This window comes from Syngnathoides biaculeatus, chromosome 12 (genome assembly GCF_019802595.1).
Source record: "Syngnathoides biaculeatus isolate LvHL_M chromosome 12, ASM1980259v1, whole genome shotgun sequence".
In the NCBI taxonomy this organism is placed as follows: Eukaryota; Metazoa; Chordata; class Actinopteri; order Syngnathiformes; family Syngnathidae; genus Syngnathoides; species Syngnathoides biaculeatus.
In genome coordinates this window covers 3,349,585-3,364,686 of record NC_084651.1, presented here as the reverse complement: position 1 = coordinate 3,364,686, position 15,102 = coordinate 3,349,585, and the positions used below count along the sequence as shown (strand labels likewise).

Genomic DNA, 15,102 nt, shown 5'->3' with positions numbered 1-15,102 from the left:
ATAGTACGATGATCACTGATCTAAAAAAAAAAAAAAAAAAAAAAAAAAAAGACTTGATGGAAGCCACTTGGCCGCAATCTCGGTACTCCCAAAGCGTGTGGAGGACTTGGAATACAGGTTGGGTTATGGCATTCCTCGCATTTGAAAATCAAATTCAATTTGCAGAGTTCTATATTATGAAATTCATCAAAAACTTTGCAGAAAATGTGTTTCCTTGCTTATCCACTGATGAAGTTTGGGAAAATATTGACATCGCTTTTTTCGCGAAAAACCGTTGGCCTATAAAAGTGAAGCAGAGAGTGAACAGTGAACAACAACCCTAAACAGAACTTTGTTCAAGTGAATTAAGCACATCAGAAGATTAAAAAAAAAAAAACTTTAACAGGGTCAATGTACATTTTACCTGTGGAATGTTTCCTCACAGCTGTGAAACTGGCGATTAACGCACAGGTCGGCATGTTTGTTTTGGGAGTATCAAGATGGCGGATGGCGACTTCAGTTTTGGTGGCTGATGAGCCATCCAGTCTTTTTTTTTTTTTTTTTTAAATCAGTGAGTACGATCGGAAAAAAAAAACATTCGGTCTTTTGAGTGCCGTTCAAGTGGGTGGAGACATTTTTTTTTTTTTTTTAATGGGAGGAGGGGATAGATTCCAAAAACTCTGCTGCGTGTGGCCTCCGCAGAGCGCAGCCGAGGCTGTTAAGCAATTTTTGCAGCTGTCAGGTCAAACAATCAGGACACGACGCCGCGCGAAGGCAGCGTGACAGGCCAAAGACGGCGTGCTGGATGCGTACATAAGAGAAGCATTAGTATCAGTCACCAAAATGGAATCCTTTCATGCGGCGGATTGACTTGGCGGAAAACGCGCCGTGATTTTTTTTCCTCCCTCCTTTTTTTTGCCACAAAACAAACAACAACACACAAAAAAGAAAAGAAAAGCATCCTCGCTGATCTTCTGTCCATTTCCAACCACGGCTCCTTGTATATGTTTTTTTTTTGGTGGTGGTGGTGGTGGGGGGGGGGGGTAGATTGTAAATCCTCTTAGAATGCAAAGTAAATAGATTAGGATACAGTGAGGGATTAGGCGCTGTCAGATTAGGCGGGCGAGCGCGCCGCGTCGACAGCTCTGACACCGGCATGGCGGATGCGCAGGAAAGGTGCCACGCTTCGACGTCGCCGCTCGGCTGCCGTTCATGAATAAAACTGCCGGCCTTAATCTCATCCACACGCGCACCTGGAGGAACCTTCGATATCGCCGATGGAAACGTCGTACGTTTCATCGTTAATGCAACGTTTTAAAGGGTGTTTTCTTGAGAGGAGACATAGTATGGAAAATTGGCTCGTTAACGTCATGTATAAAATTAATAAACTTTGGGATGATAAAATGGGGTGAACCGAAAACACATTCTAACCTCTACGGGTGAACGTCATTTGACATTTGAGTGTCCAGACGTTCACGGTTTCAGTACTTTCCGCACAATTTGCTGTTCTGGAACAAGTTGTTTAATCACCTCCATCTCCGCCTTTCTGTGACTCTTCCAGTATCTCTGTTGCAACCTGCCGATCACACTCTAACTCCATTGGCTACTTGTATCTGAGAACATCCAGCTTGAAAACTTCCAACGGCGTACCACAATTTATTATTGGTAACATCTGAATTTTGGCCTGTTTTACTGCCACTTCACCTCGTTGTCATAATAAGCACAAAAAAAAAAAGTTTCTCCACCTGGCTGAAGTTTCAGTGTGAAGGAATTAACGTGACACTGCGGCCGAAGTACGACTGTGCTAACAGGTAAGCAGAGCTGCGTTGTCAACACGGCAACCGCGTTAGCATACGCTTCAACACAATAACAGTTGAAATATGGTTGTCGACGCGCGGGTGTGCGCCATTTGTCCTCGGCCACGTCACCGTTACGTGAATTCAAAAGCGGATTTTGGTGATGAAATATTGCCTCCAGCAGTGATGTCAACATGGAATATGACACTTTTAAAAATGGAAACAAATGCATAACACGTCTCCTGTATGTTGCGTTCACTTCCCTGATGACGAGGACCCCGAAGGCTCAGCTGGACGAGTTTGCTGCGGGACGACACGATTGGGATGAGAAGTTGAAGACCCCACGGGAGCCTCGGTCGGGCCTGACGTCGCGCCATCGCTGCGGCTTGCAAGTGCTCCGAAGTGCACCGATTGGTCAGTGGTGGCCGAGTGGGCGTGTCACGTGGTCGAGGGGCCCCGAGGTGAAAAACTTGCACGGCAAAAAAAAAAAAAACAAAAACAAAAAAAACAGCAGCATTTACCTGCAAATCAATGAAAACTATTTTAACTTTGAAAAAGCAATAATTTTAATTAAGTTAATTTTGTTTCAAAGGATAGATTGAAATGATTATGCAAGTACTTTTTGATATTCACAAATTAAAGTTACTTCAAAAAATAAATATTTTTATAGTTTATGATATCATTGATAAAAAAAATTGTTGTTATTAATTAAATGACAAAAAAACGAGTTGCCGGTATTTAAAAATGATAACTACGATCACTCCCACTGATGGCATGTGAATTCATTCCATAATTCTTATAAACAGTGGCCGTCTACTTTCCAAGAGTGTGATGGTGCCTTAGAATTGGAATTTAAAAAAAAAAAAAAAAAAAGCAGCAGATTGAGAAACAAACAAATAAATGGGACTTTCCTTCCCAAAAATCTGCAAATGGGATAATCCGCGGTTGCCATACTGGGAATATGCAAGGGTCCACTATATCATTTTATTTCTATGAATGAATGTGTACATTTGACAAAAGCAAAAAGTAAACGAACACTCAAGTAACAATGTCAAGTCAATGCGTTCAGCTATAAAGATGGAAAATAAAACTCACACTGGGGCGACCTCGTTCATCTTCCTTGCTTCCTGCAGGAGAAGAACGAGAACAAACACTTAATGACGAACTTGAACGCACGTCCGGCGTGTGAACGCGTCTCGCCTGCCGATCGACTAATTGCTAATTGCGCGCCGGCTCCAAGCGTTGGACGTTAATAAGCTTGTGATTGACATTAACACCCTTAAAACAATGTGACGCAAATCGCCTCCGTTTGCCTCCAGTCCGGATTATCGAACGGCAAGCGTGACGATTCCCCGTCAGTCCGGGAATTGAAATCATTTCGCACGTTGGAGAGGGACGAAAAAAAGAAAGGAAAAAAAAAAAAGATGGTAACGTTGTCAAGCTCGGTAAAATCGCAAACGTCTTCAAAGTAATCCCTTTACTTTGAAGTCGGAATCATTCCACCACATTTCAAATTATGTATGCCCGTTTGATAGATTCCTCTACCGAGATGTGGTTACTTGGTTGATGAAAGCAAAATAAAAGCGATTACGTGTGCTCTTCGTCGCCAATCCGTAAATGAAGGAGTTGCGGAGTCTTTTGAGGGCACTTTCGACGGCGAATGGAGATGCTCGCTTCGTTAAAACGAGATATCGCTGTGACGGTCTGAGCGGTCCCGGTGCTGAAAAGTCTCCTTGCGATTAATGCGCACGAGCGTATATTTTGTAAACTTCCGGCCAGTCTGAAACATCCCCTTCCATGCGTCAACGTGTGCCGTTCGACAACTTGTCGGCGAGCGTTCACGTGCGCTACGGACGTCTCGGAAAGACGAACGCAGCGAACGTACAGATGTGTGTATACTTTTGTTTTGAGGTTAGGGTTACGGTTATGATATAACGTATGCTAGCTCGCGCTATGTCGAAGAAGGGGAACTATGAGATCGGAGGATTTCCAGGTCAGCATCGACTACGTACCCAGAGGTCCCCTGTAACAAGTAACGCATGTGAATTAATCACAAGGGAACTTTTCAGGACGGGGGAGTGCTCAGACCGTCGCAACGGCCAACGGTCTTGTATGTAATGTAAAGTGATCACATTTTCAATAGTTGTGTTTCAGTGTAACTTTTCAATGTTAACAATTCAACCGGCGACAATTCGCTGTCTAAAATTCAGCGTCTGGGCCAACAGGTAGGGGTTACTTCAGGTCAGACCCAAACAGCCAGCCAATCCTGTTAAGCCACCTTAGTCACGTGACGTCAGGTGACTAAAAACACGTAACTGTAATTGGCTGGCTGTTCTGCCAGGTGGCACAGACGGTGAATTTCAGGCAGCGAATTGTAGCAACCGTTGAAAATGTGACCACTTTACATTTCAAATTCAAATCCTTTTTTTCTGTGGCATTTCAAATTCAAATCCTGGTGGCACACATTTACTCCCACAGTATTTCCTCTAAAGCATATTATGGGTCATCGCTTGGCTCTCTCAATGCCGAGTGAATCGAGAACGTGCGCTCAAAAGTGGTCGCATCGAAACAGCGGTCACAAATGGCGATACCCGTTTAAAAAGAACAAAAAAAAAAAAGTTTCATATTTACTGTTAACGTTTGACTTTACCTTTGCGTGTAGGACTACGATTGTAACGTACGCGTCGTGCGATGAAGACGACGACGTTCGGCGAGGTACGGCCGCGGCTTGCCAGGTTGGCTCGTTCATTCTTATTGATATTCCTGGTTAGGGTTAGGGTTACACAGCACACAAATAGCGGTGCGTGACAGGCACACGCACAAACACAAGCCGCTATCGGCGTTTCGGTGGTGGGTGGGGGTGTTCTGTCCTGGACTGGTTTTGTCTGTCAGCGCTGAACAACAACAACAAAAACAATCAAAGTTCCTAGTCAAGCGAGAGAGAGAAAGCGAGAGGACTAAACGGGATGAACTGAACGGCCGCTCGAAAACTGCAGTCGTTGTGTTTACTCTGACACTTGACCTGTGCGGCCATCGCGAGTGACGCCGTGCGCCCCCTCAAACTGACTTCAGCCATGCTGCTCTCGCTCATCTACAAGCAGGTTTGCACAAAACATAGACCGCAACAAGACGATGTACAACCGTGAAGCTCCTGTGTGCCAAATAGTAATGTCAAGTGAGGTCTACTTGCATACTTGAAGGAGAACGTAATATTTCACGGTCTCTGAAGTATGGTTTAGTATCAGTCACTAGTATACTGACTGAGGTCCAGGGACAATGACTATGGTCTGACCATGTTCTCCAATCTGTGGAATCTAGTCTACAGATCACAATCTACAGTCTGTAGCAGATTGACCTTTGGCGGATTGACTGCGGTAAAATCATCCAAGAAGTGCGCACAATGGATGGCGGATTTGGGCCGACGGGCGCTGGTTCTAACTAATTGAAGATTAAAGTGAGAAACAGACTTGAAATTGACATCGCCGACGATGAAAGAAATAAAATAAAGCTCCTCCGCGAATGTGGCCGAGAGCGACGGATGCCGGCGGCCATCAAAGAAATGTTGGTTCGCGTCCCGGATTCCCGCTCGTTCTCGCTCCACGAGGATCTGGATTTCTGGATTTGGGAAACGCCGACGAGCCCGCCGACCGCCATTGTGCCTGCCGCACATGGAGCCAAACGCTCCAAAAAGCTAAGCCGTCGCCCGCTTCGTGCGAGGAACAAAGAAACTTCATCTGAGAGTAGATTACAATGGCGGAATGCTAGGGATGGGTGACTGATTTGATTTCATTTCTTTTAAGGCAAAGACTTTTTTTTTTTTTTTCTGGATGTGATTTTGTTGGCCTCAGTCAGCAGGCGAAGACTTGGGGCAGGGTATTGCCAACGTGATTTCTTTATAGGGGACGGGGGGGGGGGGTAGAGCTTAGCACAGAGCACCTCAGCCGCTCTGGACTCAAATTGGCCGATAGGAAAGGATTTTGGACGGGCTTAGAGGAAGGCCAGGCGGCCGGCCGGACGGACTCATCAGTCAAAGAGCCGCGAAAAGCCTCGGGAGGACATAAAGAACACAAATCCCATAGAAACACTCCGGCATGATAGTTGTCCCAATTTCACAATAGAGCCGCGGATGCTTAAATTTGTGCGTTTAGTCACACTCTTCGAAACCATCATCGGGGTTTCGTCAGGCGTTCCAAACGCTGGCGTTTTGAAAGCGCTTCGGGGCCGCGCCGCTCGTGTAAGAGCCAGAACCGAAACGGCTTTGACATTTCAAACGTCGGCGGGGACGAGACGACGACGACGACGTTCGCTAACAAAAGGATAAAAATGATCTGCAAGACAACATAAAAAAGAGACATTTTTGGCATGTCGGCTATAATACAATGTAGGACGATACAGAGGTGGATGGCTTTCATATGGTTTATAGACTATGAAATATGGATTACGTAAGAAAATGGACAACAGCTAAGGTCTAGAGTGTTTGACTGTTGAGTCAATGGACTGCACGCAATAGCTAACGGTTTTTGGACTAAGCTCTAGGGCTTCTGGTTTATGGTCTACGGCCAACAGACTAAGATTCATGGACTATGGTCTACGGCCTCCAGATTGTACCGCATTCGCGAGGATCTATGAATCATTGTCTGTGGAATAAGATATATTGGCTAATGGTTTATGCTCCGTAGTCTACGTTCTAGAGTCCTTCATTAAATGTTTGTGGACCAAGTCTACACATTAGGATCTCTGGATTCGGCGCCACACTTTATGGACTGTGGCCAATGTACAGTGCCAGAGGTCGTGGACTCCATGCAACACAGATGAGAAGCAGTCCCCGTTAGGTATAGAATGTACCGTATTTCCCGGCCTACAGAGCGCACCTGGTTTTCAGCCTCACCCAGTACATTTGTAAAGGAAATACCATTTGGTATATACACAGGCCGCAGCTGTGTAAAAGCCGCAAGTGCCTACATTGAAACACAAAATATTTACAAAAAAAAAGACAGTACATAGAGAGTTTAACGCTAGCGCAGCCATGCTAACGCTAACGCCACGCTAACGGGGCTGGTTGGAAAAAAAAAACAGGCTGGTAAAAATCACTGAGACACGGCAGCACAAAGAGGGCCGGACCGGTAAAAGTCACTTCCTCGGCACATATATTGCACCAGTCTCACCCTTGCCTTTTTCGCTGGAGTGCCCCCCTGCGGTCGTTAGAAAAAAAGCTGAAATTAGCCGCATAACCACATAAACCGCAGGGTTGAAAGCGTGTGAAAAAAGTCGCGGCTCATAGGCTGGAAATGACGGTACAATTTTGCCAATGGCATTAAAATGTATGGAAATAAAAATGATTTGATGGACTACAACAAACGTGTAACTCACGGTGTTGTTTTGGGAGTGTTTGAGTGCGATGATCCTGCCGTCGTTTGGCATTTGCCCGTCAGGTTGTAAGCGGGCACACCGTTCTTTTCTCTTACGACATCTAAAAACATTGAAATGTTCCAGTACAGTATACGGTTATACTGCGGGGCAAAAAGTATTTGGTTTCTAACATGAACGACAAAAAGAAAGAAAGACAGAAATATGGACAACACAGAGGAATTTTGATTTTCGTGATTAATCTGTTTCCAAAAAGTCTGTCTCAAATTGAATTCCACGGTAACCAACATATTATTTCCTAGAGGGAATCATGCAAAACTAATTATTGAAATACATACAGGAAACGGTTTTAAAGAACTGTGGTTCTTTAAAATCATAATCATGTAATTAATAACCACATTCTCATCATCAATCATGTAATTATATGATTCAAGAAAGTGGCAATTAATTTTTCGCAGAGGGTCACAAAAGTTTGGACCCCCCTCCCCATCCCCTCAATAAATAAAATCGTCATTGACAAATTGCATTTTATATTGATTTGTGCTTTCTTTACGGGACATTCAAATTCCTTTGATGATCTGAAACATTTTTTGGGCGTTCATTTTTTTGGGGCTTTTCCACAATGTTGCATACTTGCCATTTTACTCCTCACAAACGAATAGTATAAAATAATATAATTTAATAGTTTACTCCACATTCATTAACGTCACGTCCACAGCCATTAAATGACGGCAATTAGCACGACGTTTACTATTGCAGTCATCATTTTTCATGATGTTTTTTGTTCTCCTTCTCGTCAAATCAGCGACGGAGGTTGCGCAAAAAAAAAAAAAAGAGCAAGTGGGAAACGCAAAACTAACAGCTGTTCGTCGGAGGACACGCCGCAGCTAACAAGCTTTTCGACGGGGTAGACGTGGATCTCCAGATAAAGCCCTCCTTGTCCCGGCGCCAGCGCAAAGGCCCGGCGGCCGCGTGGCAACTTCGCACGTCAAAGCCACTTGGCTGGCGCTCTTGGCGGAGAGAAAAAAAAAAAAAAAAAAAGAAAACCACGACCTAGAAGAAAAAGCGATAGCAAAGCTTCCCTTCCCACTTGTGGGGATGCTCACAATGGCGTATCTGTGCCCATCGTCTACTTGTCAGCCAGCAGCCTTCTGAAAGGACCGTCGCTAAGCTGCACTGCGATTCTCCCATTGTGCCTTTTGAGTGCGCCACTTACAAAAGGACGCGCGTGAATGCGAGAAGACGCGCATGCAAAAAAACAAAAAAACAACAAAACAAAACAAAAAAAAAAAAACAACATCCGTCGGCTACCGCACGCGGACTCGCTGCGTCGAAAAGTTGCTCGAAGCGTCAAAAGGAGACTCAAGTTTCAGATAGAAAATCTGATTTGGGTCTGCGGGTTCCTGAAATAAATGAATTCGTCTGTGGAGGTAAAATATGATTATTGCCAGAAATGGTAGCGAACTATTAACCAGAAGATCATCTTCGAGCCTTCACAGGATTGATAGTTTTTATCCAGTTGGATTGCGCTATACGGACTAAGTTCTCGGGTCTCTGGACCAATGGAATATGGTTAGTGGACTATGGTTTACGGTCTAATGCTGTATGGACCATGGCCTACTGTAGGAAGACTGGTTGTACGAGTCTATAGTCTCCATTTAATGGACTACGGACTACTGATGATCTACGATTTGTGTAGCATGACCTACAGATTTACAGACCATGGATTATGGCGAATCCTCTAGCGCCGTAATCCACACACAAGAGTTCACTGACAAGGCTGCAGTGGATTTGAAAGCAGATATTCAAACCTAGAAAAAGCTTTTTGAAGGAACCCCCAACGTCATGATGAGTCTGTTCTGGTAAAGGTCAGTTACTATCTGCTGAAGGGAAGATCGGGATGTTGTCTCGGAGGGAACGCGGTACAAAATAGCAATAAACACAACAGTCTCCAGCGCGAATTGCTTGGATCGGGCGGTAGTTCGGATCACACAAAACAGACTCACGGCTTACTCGCGAGAGTCGTTCCGACCTCCATTTTGTTTCTGGAGCAGTTGCGCGGTGGGGTTCGATGCCGCTCACCGTGGGGAATAGGCCACATTCCAAGACCGCAGTCCAGAAACCACAGTTCGTTGGCCACCATCCATAGAGCAAAATGAATGGATCACAGTCCCTACACTGAAGTCCACAGTCCGCTGTCAATAGACCAATGGACAATACCCGTTGAATGTAGTCCGTAGACCAAAAGCCTTGATGATAGTGAATAGTCCACAGGTCAAAAATGATTAAAAAAAAATTTCATATACCCTTACCCAACAAACACAATCTGGAGACCATAATCCAAAGACTGTACACACACCACAGGCCAGAGACCTTAGGCCGCCGGCCGCAGAGCATATAACCCAAAATACGTAGATCGCAGTTTGCATCCATTCACAGAACACAAGCCGTGGAATGTTCCCAGCGCGTTTCCAAACACGTTGGTCCACGCAAGGCCGACAAACGCGCGTCCCGGCCGCCTTCCGCTCGTCCAAGGCGAGGCTGAGCTGCAGGTGATGCCGGCAAATCATCGAGGAGCTAATTAAGAGGCTTACGAGGACGACCACGAGGGCGCGTTTTGCGCATCCCGTTAGGGACCGAAGAGAAATGCGCGTTTTCATCGGCCGTAGGCGCGCGACCTTACGCCGCCCAGCTAACGACGCGCTTTCTTCATCTGAAGGACTCGTCGGACATGTTCGTGTTCCTAAGACAACGCAGACGTGTTGTTGATCGTATTTTTCAGGCATTCTTAAGGCACATGAACATTATTTAAAGAATATTTAAGTGAATTGATGATTAGGCTCTCGTTTGACCAATAAAAGCAGGTTTCATTTTGAATTGTCCAACGTGAGCGAAACAGCCAGTGGACGTAATCGTCATTGAGGTTGTGTAGCTTGCTTTAAAATGTTAAAAAAAAAAAAAAAAAGTCACCTTCAACGTCTTTCCGGTTAATCGCAGCGTTTATTTCTTGCCCGTCGCGCGCCGCCGCCACTTGGCGGGCCTTCGCCTTGGCCACCTCCGCCAGCACCAGCTCGCCCTTATCGCCGGCCACGTAATGGAGGTCCTTTGAAGGTACGACGAGAGAGAAAGACGCATTAATCTAAAATGAATCTGGGCCGGCGCTGACAATACTTCTCTTTTTGGGGAGGAGGCCCGGCAGAGAGGGCGAGAGGAGGAGGAAACGGATGAAATGGGGGGAAAAATGAGATGTTTGAAGGCCCACATCAGAAGCATGGATGAAATGTCGCTTCTCCCGAGGAAAACTTTGAAATCAGCCTGCTTGTGCGGTTTTGAACTGCGGCGGGATGTTATCTGTCACACGGGCGAGAGCGCGAGAGAGGAGTTTCACACAGAAAACGCGTATTAGCACAGGCGCTAATATCGGAAAGGAGCGTGTACGCTTCACGTGGTCGTCTTTGAGTCATCAAGCGGGAGGATGATTACGCTCATATTTGCCTTTGAGGACCTCAAGATGTGATGCAAAAAAAACAAACAAACAAACAAAAAAAACCATTCTTCTATTTATTTGTCAGACATAATGTTCCCTTTCCAGCAGGATGTGTGCAAGATGAATTAGTCCAAATTGAAGATATTTAAAGACTTTTTTCAGGGTCGCTTGTGTCCTTTCTAATTAGAAAAAAAAAAATTGTACTCAATTAAAAGTTCTGTTTTCACATAATGTAAGAAAAAGTAAGAAAGAAAATGAAGAGAAAGAACAACAAATTTGATGAATTGAGCAGTTTCGCATGCATTTTTTGCTTCAACTCAACAGACATTGGGCTCGTCCTTCTGCTTCGGCCACCCCGTGGCAGTCTGATGCAGACATACAGAAATACATAAAGATGGAGGATACGCCACAAATCAGCAGTAAGTCGGAGTAACCAACTTATTTTTCACAGACGATAAAAATCAAAACTAGTAGAATACAATTGCAAGGTACCCGTTAGTTGTGTGTAACTTCAAAGTACAATGCAGTTTACGATACAAATCGATTTCGAACGATGTGATTACGAAAATCTTTTTGCTTCTGTTTTAGATTGAAAATCGGTACTCGAACGCCCCCGAATTGCGTGCGGATGGACCAGCTGACCACGAGGCGCTTTGTTGTGAATTCCCACGCCGCCGAAAAAACCCAGAAATAACATAATGCGCGCGGCGCAACCAGTCGACCCACCCACGACGTGTTTTGTTATTGTCGATTCGAACGCCCTCCTGAAAAAAAAAATGGAAATCACATTAATGCGCACGGCGCAACCGGCGCACTTTTTGTTATTCTGTATAACGTAGCCGCTGTACACAGACGTGTCCCGGTTTTGATTGATGTTTTTCTTCTTATGGAGGACTACCGTATTAACCCCCAAATCGTGGCTCCAAAGAGGGCAAATTGCTTGTGTAAAGTTATTCTGCACTTTTGTTAAAAAAAAAAAAAATAAAAAAAAAAAGGCTCGCTACACATACTGGCACTCCCAGCCTCGCGTACTCTACTACTAAAGCATACGTTTTAAGCAAAAAAATAAATATATTTCAGAAATTAATTTACTATATAAAGTATTTAAACTATATATGTATTTCTACTAGGCAGTTTATTATCAGGAAAAGCTAAAAAAAATGCTTTAAAGCCAAATTTTTAAGGCTTGGAACGCATTATGTCTTTTTCCATTCATTGTAATGGGAAACATCGATTCGATTGTGAACAAATCACTTCTCGAACTGTTTTCTGGAACAGATTGTGGTCGAGAACCGAGGCATCACTGTTCTTGATGTATTTGACTGTGGGGGTGTGACGTTGGCCTTATTGATCGAGAGCGGTAGAGTTGAAACATTTTAGTGCTCGCACGCCTTCGTTCATAATTAAAGGCCAATGATTTAAAAAAAAAAAAAAAGTTGCACTTTACTGACAAAGTACGTTGACTGCAGTATTGCTGAATGGCACAACTTTCTAAATATCCCTTTATCCTTTTTTTTTTTTAATATTATATATATTATAACAAGTGTTGCCAAATTTTTAGTCAACATTTATTATTTTCCTGTATTTAAGAACAGCGTTAATGTTACAGTGGCTTTCAATATTTTGAATGATGCTCTTTAGGAAAATAAAACTTTTTTGGGAGTGCCACGTATTTTATATTATGATGTACTTAATAAAAAAGGTTTTCCAAGCACTTTCCAAAGCGAAATAAATTCCGAAAAAATACAAAGCGATGGTGGAAGTTTGCAACAAAAAGGAAAGAGATCATCGGAACCCCGCTAAAGTGACTCGGTGCGAGAGCGAATCACATCCGGGCCCCCACCGAGGGGCTCCGGGGCTGGCCGCGGGGGCCCCGGGGCCCATCAAAGGCTGCGGCGTGTTGAGGAGAGCCTTTCCGCATCAGCGACATCACACGACCACACCGCGGCGACGTCGCGGATAACCCTCAGCTGGCTCAAGGCAGCGTCCAGCTGGGCCTGCACTCTGCCCTAATACGCCCCCCCCCACCCCACCCCCCAACCCCGTCAATATCGAAGGGCCGGCTTTTCTACCCCCGCGGGGGCGAGGTGGACGAGGCTGAGGAGGAGAGCTGCTGCTGCTTTCCACAAGAGATGAGGCGCAAAGGGGAACGTAGGCCGGAAAGGGTGAGGTGGGGGGAGGGGGGGGGGTTGTGGACGCCAATGAGGGAAAATGGAAGTGTATGAATGGGAACAGATTGGGTAATTATGGTGTGGCGTCTGCCCTCTGTGGCGGCCAGTTAGGGAGGAAATGTGAAAATGGACCACAACAAAATGGCCTCAAAAGAAGCGAAAAAGAGGCGGCGGATAGCACCAGGACCCCCCCCCCCCCATTAAACGTACACCGGCATGGCTAACGGACAGCAGGAAGTTATACGAACGCGAAGCTGCATTCATCGCTATCATTTTGAAATGTGACCTAGAACCTTTTTTTTTTTTTTTTTTTGAGAAATAATACGATACTTAAATAATCTGCTTGCATAAAAATGCACACCCTCAAACGCAGGACAATTGAATTTGATTTTTTTTTTTTTTTTTTTTTTTTTTAGGGGTGTAATGCTTTCTCAATCTGTGATTTCAAGTGCTTATTTGTTTTTCTTTGTCACCCTAACCTCACAGCAAGAAGGTAGATTGTAGTCACGTGTAGTGAACAAAAAAAAGTACATGACAGAAATTCCTGCAAGTCCTAGAAAGTCCCTGTCGCCCCCCCCCCCCCCCCCCCCTGACCGTTTTTTTCCCCCCTCATGTCATTTTCTCAAATTTGGAGGGACACCCGGTTCTCGGTGAAGTCACTGTTGATCCATATTTTCCTCACTTGATGTTGACTGTCTTCACCGTGTTCCAAAGTACATTTAAAGCTTTGGAAATTGACTTATACCCTTTTCCTTCCTGGTACCTCTGATGCCGTGGAAGCTCTCTTCGGGCCCGGATTTGTACTGTAACTGAAAGTACAACAATGTCGGGAAAAGTCTACCGGAACACCTGAAAACGATTGGCCACTTGAGATGGTGGCTGGTGTGTGCCGACTCCAATTTGCCAAGTTTTTTTTAAATATATTTTGAAAGTAGTAGTAGTAGTGGTGTACAATTGTGCAAGCACATCATCTCACTTGATTTCATTTCACTTTTTTTTTTTGAGCTGTACAAGTTATAGATCCCCTTAACAACAGGGGTGTGTAGACTTTTGATAGCCACTATAATTAAAAACAAGATATCAAAATGTCATCGCAATACTGCGTTGATCTATCTGCACCAAACAATATTTTGGCCATGTGACGAATTTCTGCAACGTGTATCCCAACGCCGCATGGGTAAACGTTAGCATGTTTTAGTCTCGGGCCAGATATCACCGTATCGTCACGATACGGTATCGATAGATCATCGCCAAATGTTGATATTTATGCTGTCCGATGAAGTATGTCAAATTTTAACCTGTCTCGTGTACAAAAACACCGTGTATTATCTTGGACAGTGTGTTGATATCACAATGTATCAACACAGTATCAATACACTTGCATCACGTAGATATCTTTACCAAATCTGATGATGTTGTATCAACTCTGCCTATCCAAACCTAAATCCAATTATTGTTAGCGTAACTTCCCAAGTCAGTTACACCCTCAATAAAACAAAATGCTTTTGAAATTGTCATCTAGGGACTGGCAAATGTTCAACCGAGAAAACTTCTTTGTTTGTTGAATTTGTTCGCAAAAGATAACAAAATAAAATTTAATCCGCGAGGCTAACATGTTTGACGAGGAGTTGGTAGGCTCGCATGGATCCTGCAATCGTCAGGACGCAGTATCGACACACCACAACCAAGTATTTGATCATTTTGCTCTGTTTAGAATCTCCACGGTGTTCAAAATCATGCGTTTTTAAAATTTTTGACGGAAAAATCATAGCAAAGTGCACAGCGCGGGAGGCGATGCCGCACGACGTACCCGGCAGGACAATTTGAACATTTGAACGCTTAGCGCCTCATAAAGCCGTCTGGATGGTTGCAGAAAGAGAGAGAGAGCGAAAGGGAGGAAAACAATGAACAAACGAGAAATGAGGAAAAAGAGGGAGGGAGAGAGAGAGAGCGAGGAGAGAAGCGTATCAAGGCGACTAAGCGGGGATAACAGTAATACTGCGCATAAAACCATCAGATATTACACCTCTTATTTCTCGCCGTTCAAACGCAACACTAATCTTATTTATACAAGAGCTTTAGGGGTTGCGCCGCGCCAGCTAACAGCGGCGCTGATAAAGAGGCCCGTGTTTTAGCGGGCCCATTTTTTTGAGGGGGGGGGGGGGGGTTGGAGCCTAAGAGCCCAATATTGACTGATATTTGGGTGACGTCCAAATAAACGACGGATTAGTTTAACTGGCGCACATTAACGGGCCCTGCGTCGCTGTCAAACAGGATCAAAAATGACGATCGCTCCCTTTAT

At 44.6% G+C, this 15,102-nt stretch overlaps 1 protein-coding gene across 9 annotated transcripts in view; it reads right to left on the bottom strand.

Annotated features, from left to right (window-relative positions):
• Positions 1-75: 75 nt before the first annotated feature.
• The window catches only part of wdpcp (WD repeat containing planar cell polarity effector), a 66,279-nt gene continuing 51,252 nt past the window's right edge, over positions 76-15,102 (bottom strand). For 6 of the 9 annotated variants that reach the window (XM_061838139.1, XM_061838137.1, XM_061838136.1 and 3 more), the window contains 3 exons: positions 10,113-10,245; positions 2,871-2,902; positions 76-2,296 (listed from right to left, as the gene is read on the bottom strand). In XM_061838139.1, the coding sequence (XP_061694123.1) occupies positions 1,910-2,296; positions 2,871-2,902; positions 10,113-10,245 (552 nt within the window). In that variant the 3' untranslated portion in view covers positions 76-1,909. Of the gene's footprint in view, positions 2,297-2,870; positions 2,903-7,145; positions 7,246-10,112; positions 10,246-15,102 lie in introns of all 9 variants that reach the window. The other 3 variants (XM_061838140.1, XM_061838142.1, XM_061838143.1) reach the window with 3 other exon arrangements.